Source organism: Physeter macrocephalus, chromosome 14 (assembly GCF_002837175.3).
Source record: "Physeter macrocephalus isolate SW-GA chromosome 14, ASM283717v5, whole genome shotgun sequence".
Lineage (NCBI taxonomy): Eukaryota > Metazoa > Chordata > Mammalia > Artiodactyla > Physeteridae > Physeter > Physeter macrocephalus.
In genome coordinates, this window is record NC_041227.1 from 55,168,253 (window position 1) to 55,178,390 (window position 10,138).

General features: G+C 52.6%; 1 protein-coding gene across 1 annotated transcript in view; it reads right to left on the minus strand.

Annotated features, from left to right (window-relative positions):
• Positions 1–10,138, minus strand: part of LOC129392709 (uncharacterized) — a 126,515-nt gene that overhangs the window by 9,777 nt on the left and 106,600 nt on the right. Inside the window, 6 exon segments of the mRNA XM_055089741.1 lie at positions 2,957–3,098; positions 3,247–3,363; positions 3,682–3,791; positions 4,502–4,682; positions 4,818–5,023; positions 7,728–7,912. Of these exon segments, the coding sequence (XP_054945716.1) occupies positions 2,957–3,098; positions 3,247–3,363; positions 3,682–3,791; positions 4,502–4,682; positions 4,818–5,023; positions 7,728–7,912 (941 nt within the window).

The window sequence follows — 10,138 nt, forward strand, 5'->3', positions numbered from 1 at the left end:
TCACGGGCCCAGCCGCTCCGCGACATGTGGGATCTTCCCGAACCCGGGCACGAACCCGTGTCCCCTGCATCGGCAGGCGGATTCTCAACCACTGCGCCACCAGGGAAGCCCCTGAGCTCTTTCTTAATGTGAGGATTTACAGCTGTACATTTCCTTAGTAGCACTGCTTTCTCTAAATTCCACAGTTTTGGTGTGTTTGTTGTGTTTTTGTTTTCATTTGTCTCAAGATATTTTCTAATTTATTTTGTGATTTCTTTGACCCATTGGGTGTTTAAGAGTGTGCTGTTTAATTTTGTACAATTTGTGATTTTTCCCAGTTTTCTGTCTGCTATTTCTAGTCTCTTTCCATTGTAATTGGAAAATAGTTTGTATGATTTCAATTTTTAGAGGTTTATTAAGACTTGTTCTATGGCCTAATATCTATCTATCTAATGTCTATCCTGGAGAATGTTCATTGTACACATGAGAAAAATGGATACTCTGCTGTTGTTGGGTGGAGTGTTCTGTATATATCTGCTAGGTCTGGTTGATCTACAGTGTTGTTCAAATTCTCTATTTCCTTATTGATCTTCTCTTTGGTTTTTCTATCCATTATTGAAAGTGTGCTCTCTTTTTTGGTTACTATTTGTATGGAATATTTTTTTCCATCCTTTCACTTTGAACCTGTGTGTGTCCTTAGATCTAAAGTGAGTCTCTTGAAGACAGCACAAATTGTTTTTCAGCTCCAGAATTTGTTTACTGTAATTTCTACTTCTTTCTTGATATTCTCATTTTTCTCATATATTGTTTTCCTGATTTCACTTAGTTGTCTGCGATCTTTCTTCTCCTTCATCTGATTGAGCATATTTAAGACAGTTGTTTTAAAGCCCGTCAATAAGAGGCCTATGTTTCTTGAGAGTTAGTTTCTGGAGATTTACTGTGTTCCTCTGAATGGGCCCTGTCTCACTGTTTCTTTGTATGTCTTGTCATCTTTTGCTGGAACTGGGCATTTGAAAAGACATTCACCTCTCCCATTCTTTGCAGACTGTCCCTGTGCAGGGGAAGGCCTTCACTAATCAACCTGGTATGAAAGCTCAGGGTTCTCTCAAATACTTTCTATGGGTGCATCTTCCCTGGGCCTGAGTGTGTGCTTTAACTCCACATCCCCAGTAGACACAGCTGCTTTTAAATGTCCTAATTTCCCTAGCTTTCACCCCTGCTGCTTCTCAGGGGTTTAGATACAGTATTGTATGCCTATGTCCATAGTCTTGCTCCCAGTCACCTACAGGACTGCAGACTCCCTGCAGCTGTCTCTGGCAACAGCACCCACTCCTGCTTTCAGCAATCACCCACATGATATCCAAACTATGCCACCATTCTCATCATCACTAAGTCAAGAGAGACCTGTCCCTCTGGCAGGTCCCAGACAAGTCAGAACATTGCAAGCAAGTTCCACTCCTTTCTTTCCCTCCCAAGGGATGAGCCAGGAACTGGCTGGCTTCTTCAAAACTGTACTGTGGAAGGCAAGCACAAATGCCGTGAAATTTCCTGCTGTTTAGAGTGAGACTTTTTCTCAATCAGGCAGTCACTTGGCTGTTGCTGCTGCTTAACTGGTTTCTAGGGTTCTCACAAAGCTACCTTGGTCCATATATTGTTCTATATTCAGTGTTTCCATGGAGGACTGAGGATTTTTAGATTTCTAGCCTGCCACCTTGTTGATGTCACTCTCCTCTCTTCCCCTGGATTTTGATCCAGATATTTCCAATACCCCATTTTCTCTATCTTGTCTAACATTATTAGATATCCCACCAGAAGGACTGTTTTGAATTACCTAGTTTAAATTGCCTACTTTAGTACACTGTTCTTAAATACCATCCTTGGGTTCCAGAGATTACTTCCAATTGGTTATGATGTTTTCTTAGCTTAGGTCTCAACATATTTTTGAATTTCACTAACAAACATATTAGTAACATCTACATTCAAGTTTGCAGTTGGGCTTCTAACTTTCCTCTTGTATTGTCCTTGGGTTTTTGTCTCTCATAAGATAACACTAACCTTCATTAAAATAAGGTGGGAAGAGGAAGGTTTCCTTTTTATACTCTGGAACAGTTATAGTAAATTACTACAACTTGCCTATAAAACTATGTGAGTGAGTCTGATGTTTTATATTTAATTTTAAAGCCTTTTTTATTTTAAAATAATTATAGAATTGCAGGTAGTTCAAAGATAGTATAGAGTGTCCTCTATATATTTCATCCCATTTCCCCCAATGGTTAAATCTTCCATAATTATAGTACAATATCAAAACCCAGACATTGACATTGGTAGAATGTGTGTGTGTATAGTTCTATGACATTTCGTCACAGGTGTGGATTCATGTAACCACTACCACCATCAAAATACAGAACTGTTCCATCACCACAAACATCTCCCTTTTTCCACCCTGTTGTAGTCACACCCACTCCTCCTCCCAGTAGCTACTACTACTAACTGTTCTTTTACGAGTGTCATGAATAATTGCTCCGTTATCAGGGGGTCCACTGCCATTGTTTGTTGCAGTCGCCAACTTCTGTGTCTATGTAGTGGGACTTTAGCCGTGGGAATCATGCATGACATTGGTTTCAGGTATGCCCAGGGGTTCCCAGACCTTGTAGGGCATGTACATTCACATCCCCTAACAAGTCTGTGGTTCTGAGTTTTCAGCAGCTGACTTCATAGCTGCATGACCTCCCAGAGCTCTCGCCTCCTGTGCTGGATGTCACAGGGCTCACTGGACCTAGGGTGGAGGCTATGGTCCTCTTTTCTCTTTCTTAGTAAGTACTCCTTTACACCTAACTTTGCTTTGACTCTTAGCTCACTGTACAACAACTGAGTGCCTGTCCTCTTGGCAGAAGCTAAGAGAAAAGAATTGGGTTTTCCTCTGGGATAGAAGGCAGAGGTCAACCTTCCGCCCCCAGGCAGGGGTCAGACTGCTTACCGCACTGTGGAGGAGGGTCCAGGGGCACGAAGTCCCGGGCACACAGGTGGATGTAGGCTGCCGCCAGGTTGCAGGCAGGTTGGCGCGCCTGGGTGCCACAGGTGTCCTGGACACATAGGCTGAGGAAGGGTGTGGGGTCCACCTGAAATCCAGCACCCATAGTCAGTGTCCTTGCCCACCACACCCTGGGGAGTAGCACAGAGGAGGGCTATAGGCTAGATCAGGGCAAGGGCCTTCTCTCTCTGTCCTGCGGTCCACCTGCTGAGTGGCCTCTGCAGCTGCACACTCACCACCCCGAAGCAGTTCCCCAGGCTGGAGCGGGGGTCCTGGAAGAAGGCCCGGCAGGTGGGGCTCTGTACCGGGCATGCCAGCCGAGTCTTCTCCATGGCCCTGCAGTCACCACCCACCTGGGGAGACAAACCCAAGACTCAGGCTCCTGCCTGGACCTCCTTTCTCCCAGGCAGCTCCACTGGGGGCTGCAGCCCCAGGAGGGAACCACCACCCCCTCGGACTGAGAGGTTCCCTGCAGGTGTGGAACATGCAGGCCCAGGAGCCTCGGAGGGAGATGGGGGCCCCACCCTCCTCAGGTCCACGGCCAATCCACACAGAGGCTTCCCTCTCCAGGGCACGCGCGGGTCACACCTGTTCCCCTCTCCATCCACAGCCACGGCCTCCTAGTGATGACGCCCAGCCCCGAGGGAGGGAGGGCTGGCTAGCCAGCTCACCTGCCAGGCGGGGGTGACCTCCTCCAGGCTGCTGGCCACCGTGCCGTCCGGCAGCATCAGCTCATTGCCTGCCTCGTTGTCATTGGTGCCCAGAAGGCCAGCGGACAGGCCTGTGGGGCAGGGAAGGCTGTGAGAGCCTGCTGGCCAGGGTTGGCGGGGGGGCATGGCCAGACCCTGCGCCCCCCCACGCCTTACGCCCCCCAACACCGGTCCTGGCTCTGAAACTTCACCAGAGGGAGAGGAGAAAAAGGACTGAGAAAAGCATTTGTTCCCTCCCCGGGCCCTCCCCCATCCACCAGCCCCGTCCCAAGTGGTCAGGATGCAAGCTCTTTACAAGTGTTCCTGGGGCTGCCCAACCAGATCAAGGGGAGCAGCCTGGCCCTGATGTTCGTGGCTGGAGGAGTGGGGGGCCAGTAAATTAACCTGGGTCATGCCATGTGTCCCAGGGGACAACAGTGGGAGGGTCACATGAGAAGGAGCAGACCCTGCGCGCTTGAGTGCCTGAAACAGGGCAGCGGTCAACCAGCGGGGCTGCAGACAGAGTTGCGCTGCCTCTGGAGTAGGGGCTGTCCCAGTGCTGGACGTGACCGAAGCCGGGAGAGACGGCCTTTGACCCTCTTCCAGTTCTGAGCTGTTTGGGCTGTTCTGATACCCGCTCGGGCTGTCAGCCCCAAGGAGCGGCAGAGGCCCAAGAGTGCCCCTGGGCCTCCCGCTCACAGCCTCCCGAGGACCCAGAGTGCTGCCCACTGGGATCTGTCCACCTCAGCCCTGGAAGCTGACTGCACCGGCTCAGAGGCCCCCAGTGGGGGCCCAGACCCACCGTGCTGCCAGACGCTCAGAGTCAGGCTGCAGAGGCTGGCGTGGAGGTCACAGACAACAGAGACACCGTCCTCACTGGTCAGCTCGATCCTGGGGACGCTGTCCCTCCTGGTCTTGGCAGGAGGCAGATCCAGGTCCAGACAGCTCTCCCCAGGCAGGGAGGAGTTGTACAGCCTATAGGTCTGTGGGCCAGACAGGGGCTGAGCAGGACAGCTGACAGTCTCCACGGGGCACAGGTGTGTGGATGTGACAGGAGGCAGGAAAGTGTCTGGGCGACCTGCCCACCCGGCCCCCCTACCCTGCTCTTGCAGGCTCACCTTCAGGCTGGGGTAGAGGACGAGGGTGTTGTGGTTCAACTCCACGGTCAGGGACGTGAGCCCCGAGCCCGCCCGGTTTAGTGTCAGCGAGAATGTGTCGTGAGCGAAGTCCTTGGCCAGCAGCAGGCTGCAGCAGCAGGCACTGATGCCCCGCACCTGGCCATCGAAGGTCACCACATGCCTGGTGCCGGCCACCACAGCGTGGTCTGCAGAGAAGAGGCCGGACGCAGGGGGAGTGGGGCCCGCTGTGCCCGGGCCCTGAGCCCACGGGGCAGCCCAGCCTGTCCAGAGCCTGCTCCCTGGCCCATGTCCTCATGGGCAGCCCACGTGGGGAGTGGGGTCTGTCCCCAAGAACCTCTGGCTTCAAGATGACTTGAGCTCTAGGGGTGCCCCCTAAGGTGAATGAGGTGTGATGCACGCTCCAACACTGATGAACCTCAGAAACTTTACGCTGAGTGAAAAGCCCATTATAAAAGGGCACGTGTTACGTGACTCCATTCATACGCGGCGTCCAGAACAGGCAAATGCACAGAGACAGAAAGTAGACTGGGGGTATAGCTGAGGGGTGGGGACACAGAGCTAAGGGATGCAGGGTGTCTTTTTGGAGTGATGAAGGTCCTGTAATGGACCATGGTGATGGATGCACACTAGCCACTGAATCAGACACTTTAAATGGGCAGCCTGCAGGCTCCCAAGGCCACAGGAACAAAACCAAAAATAAACAAATGGGACCTAACCAAACTTACAAGCTTTTGCACAGCAAAGGAAATCACAAACAAAATGAAAAGACAAGCTACAGAATGGGAGAAAATATTTGCAAACGATGAGACCAACTAGGGCTTAATTTCCAAAATATGCAAACATTTCATACAGCTCAATATTAAAAAAACAAACAACCCAATCGAAAATGGGCAGAAGACATAAATAAACATTTCTCCAAAGAAGAAATACAAATAGCCAATAGGCACATGAAAAGATGCTCAACATCGCTAATTATTAGAGAAATTCAAATCAAAACTACAATGAGGTACCACTTCACACTGGTCAGAATGGCCATTATTAAAAAGTCTACAAATAACAAATGCTGGAGAGGATGTGGAGAAAACGGAACCCTTCTACACTGTTGGTGGGAATGTAAATTGGTACAACCACTACAGAGAACAGTACGGAGCTTCCTTAAAAAACTAAAAACAGAACTACCATATGATCCAGCAATTCCACTCCTGGGCATATATCCAGACAAAACTCTTAATTCAAAAAGACACATGCACCACTATGTTCACAGCAGCATTATTCACAATAGCGAAGACATGGAAACAACCTAAATGTCCATCGACCGATGAATGGATAAAGAAGATGTGGTACATATATACAATGGGATACTACTCCGCCATAAAAAAGAATGAAACGATGCCAGTTGCAGCAACATGGATGCAACTAGAGATTATCATGATATCACTTGTATGTGGAATCTAAAATATGACACAGGGACTTCCCTGGCGGTTCAGTGGTTAAGACTCCGCACTTCCAATGCAGGGGATGCGGGTTTGATCCCTGGTCGGGGAACTAAGATCGTACATGCCATGGGGCAACTAAGCCCATGCCCTGCCACTACTGAGCCCTCGCACCACAACTACTGAGCCCTCGCACCTCTCCCGCAACTAGAGAGCCCGTGTGCCGCAACTACTGAGCCCGCGTGCTCTGGAGCCCACGTGCCACAACTAGAGAGAAGCCTGTGCGCTGCAATGAAAGATCCTGCATGCCGCAACTAAGACCCAATGAAGCCAAATAAATATTTTTTTTAAAAAGAAACAACAGAATGCCCCCACAAAAGTCAAATGTCTTCATTAAAAAAAAAAAAAAAAAGTACGGCCAAAGGCTCCATCCAACAGGAGGGAGGTGCCACGTGGGCCAGGCCCGGCCCTCTTCACGCTGGGCAGGAGGTGGCCCGACAGAGGGTAGTACGGACCCCCCGAGCCGGCGTTGCTGCGGAGCAGAGGCTTGCACGGGGGTCGGGTAAGAGAAGCTCCACCCATTGAACGCACGCCCAGGCCAGGTACCCGGCAGCTGCTGGCCCGTGCCAGCCCATGACGGCCTCACGAGGAGGGTACTGGGAGCCCCTTGTCAGGTGTCAGAGCTGAAGGTCACGGGCCGGTCCCAGGTTGCACACGTGGAACCCAAAGACCAGGCTGTTTCCAGTCGCCACGCTGCCTAGCAGACAAGTACCCCAGATTCTGGGGGGGGCTCCCACCTGCCCAAGCCTCCGCGTTTCCACCCGTGAGATCACAAGACCCCATGCTACACACCAGTCCTTGTCAAACTTTCCCACTGACTTGAGACCCTGTCGGGCACCAAAGGCACACGCTCATTACCACACCAGTGGGCCACGTTGCCCCCTCCAGGTGACAGAGAGGTGAGGAGACTCACCAGGTCGCACTCAGGGCAGCGGATGCAAACTCCAGGGGCTCCAAGCCCCCAGGGCCCCCAGAGCTGCGTCTGGTCCCAGCACTGCCTGTGGCTCCAGGCCTTGCCTGACGGACAGTCTGGGCTCAATTAGTGGCCTTCCGGCTGCAACTGGAGGTCTGCCTGGTGCTTCTCCTGCAGAGTCCTCCTGGAGGGAGCTGGCCTGGCCCTCAGCCCCTCGCCACACCTCCGCGCTGGGTTCCAGGCTCAGGCTTTTACTTTCTGGACAAAAGCCTGGATCTGCAGCCCAGCCCTCATCCTGTTTGACGTTGGGAAGTCCAGTAACCTCTGGAATCAGCCTGGGATCAGATGGGCCCAGCACTACAATGCTAAGGCTTCCCTGTACTACTGGGGGATGGTGCCACTGTCTATCTGGCCCTGCCAGGTCCTGCTGCCACGTTCCAAAGGGCAGAGGGGTCCCGGGGAGGAGGGCAGCGTAGGACTCACATCCAGAGGGGGCCCCCAGCAGATGGCGTTTGAGCCGGTGGTACTCGGCCAGCACACTGGTCCCATACAGCTCTCGGAGTGGCCGCAGCAGCTTCTCCTCCACCAGGTGGCTGGTCACCCGGGCCACGTCCAGGGGCTCGTCCCCTGCAGGCAGCATCGGCAGTGTCACCACCACTGAGTGGTCCCTGGAGGGAGCACAGAGGAGCTGGGAGACCCCAGCACAAGTCGTGCCTGTCGGAGCCTCAGTTTCTGCAGCCGCAGGATGGCCATGTAAGGGTCCGGCATAAACTGACCTCCACGGAATATCAGTCTCTTAGGGAGGGAACAGGCTTTGTTTGGGGAGGTGGCACAATGAGGTGGAGGCTGGGGGTAGAAATGACTGTCCTATTTTAAGGACGCAGGCATCTGATCTCCTGCCAGGGGCCTGAACGTATGTGCCCTGGCGGGGCCTCCGGCCTGTGTGGGGAAGGGGCTCCTCAGGCCTGTCCCTGAGGCTGGCTCTGCTGCTCCTTCAGGGCCAGTGACTTCTCCAAAACCTCCAAATTGCTCTACGGCCCAGGCCTCAGAAAGCTGCCTCGGTGGGGAGTCCTGATGGCGCCTCAAACTCAGCAGGTCGGAAAGAGCTCCAGACCATCCACTCCCACCACAGTAGGCTGAGCAACAGCCCCAAAGACGCCCAAGTCCCTGGAACCTATGACTGTGTTATCTTAGGAGGCCAAAGGGACTTTGCAGGTGTGACCACACTAAAGATTTTGAGACGGATTATCCAGGTGGCCAATGGAATCACAATGGACCTTTTAAGAGAGGCAGGAGGGTCAGAGAGAAGATATAAGGACAACAGTCAGAGGGGAGAAGATGCTGCCCCGTTGGCTTTGAAGATGGAGGCGGGGGCCACGAGCCGGGGCAAGCAGGCAGCCTGCAGGGGCTGGGAAGGGAAGGGTTCTCCCCTGAGCCTCTCGGAGGAACCTGACATTCATTGTGAATTTCTGACCTCCAGAACTACACGAGAACACATCTGTGTCGCTTAAGCCACTAAACTTGTGGTAATTTGCTGTGGCAGCCACAGGAAACCAACAAAGCTCCAAGCTTCACCCTGCACACCAGTCATCCCCATTACTCCGTAGATGGACCCTCCATCCTTCCAGTCATCAAAGCCAAGACCCTGGGAGTCATCCCTGGCTCTTCTCTTTCACCACCTACATCCAATCTGTCAGCCAATCCTACAGGCTTGTCCTTACAGCACCCGGAACCGGACTGCCTCGCACCCCCTCCGCGGCTGCCACTGCTTGGCGCAGCTACTCTCCCATCTTGCCTGGACCATTCTAAACTGGGCTCCCTGCTTCTATCCCCCTCCCTGCCCCCAGTCTTTATTCTAAACACTGGGGCCAGAGGGACCTTTTTAAATGAAAGGTAGATCATGTCCTTCCTCAGCGCAAAACCTCCTGTGTGTTCCCATTTCAGAGTAAGAGACAAAGGCCCCAGGCTGCCCGGAACCCCGTTACCCCACCCCCCGACTCCTCTCCTCTCCACTCCAGCCCCCCGGCTTCCTTCAGATTCCTCAAGCAGTACGTGCACTCCCACCCCTGGGCCTTTGCACCAGCTGTGCCCTCCGCCTGGAACGCTCTTCCCATGATGTGCACCCGGCTCACTCCCTCACCCTTCAAGCCCTTGCTCAAATGCTACCTTCTCAGTGAAGCCAACCACAGCCTCACTCTTTATAATGCCCCCATCGGGGACTTCCCTGGCAGTCCAGTGGTTAAGACTGCGCTTCCACTGCAGGGGGCACGGGTTAGATTCCTGGTTGGGGAACTAAGATCCCCCATGCCCCACAGCCAAAATAAAAAGATTTTAAAAATAAAAATAAAATAAAATGCCCCCATCAACCCACGTCCTGCCTTTTTTTTTTTCTGTAGCACTTGGTACCTAACATACTAGCTCAGAGGTCGGTAGACTATGGTCCATGGCCAAATCCAACCTGTGTCCTGCTTTTGGATGGCCTGAAAGCTAAGAATGGCTTTTACTGTTTAAAGGATTCTTAACAAAAACAAAAAACGAAGGCTACGTGAGAGATCATCGGGCTACAAATCCTGAGCACATCCTCTCAGGCCCTTTATAGGAAGGCCTGCCACCCCTGAGGGTGGATAACCTGGTCATGTGTTCAGTGACCGTCTCCCTGCTCAGCCATGGCCCTCGTGAGGGCCAGGATCTATCCAACTCACCGCTGCATCTGCACACCTAAAACAGTGCCTGCTCAAAGAGAGTGCTCATAAAACATCCACAGAATGAAGAATAAGGCTCTGGGCTTCCCTGGTGGGGCAGTGGTTGAGAGTCCGGCTGCCGATGCAGGGGACACGGGTTCATGCCCCGGTCCGGGAAGATCCCACATGCCGCAGAGCAGCTGGGCCCGTGAG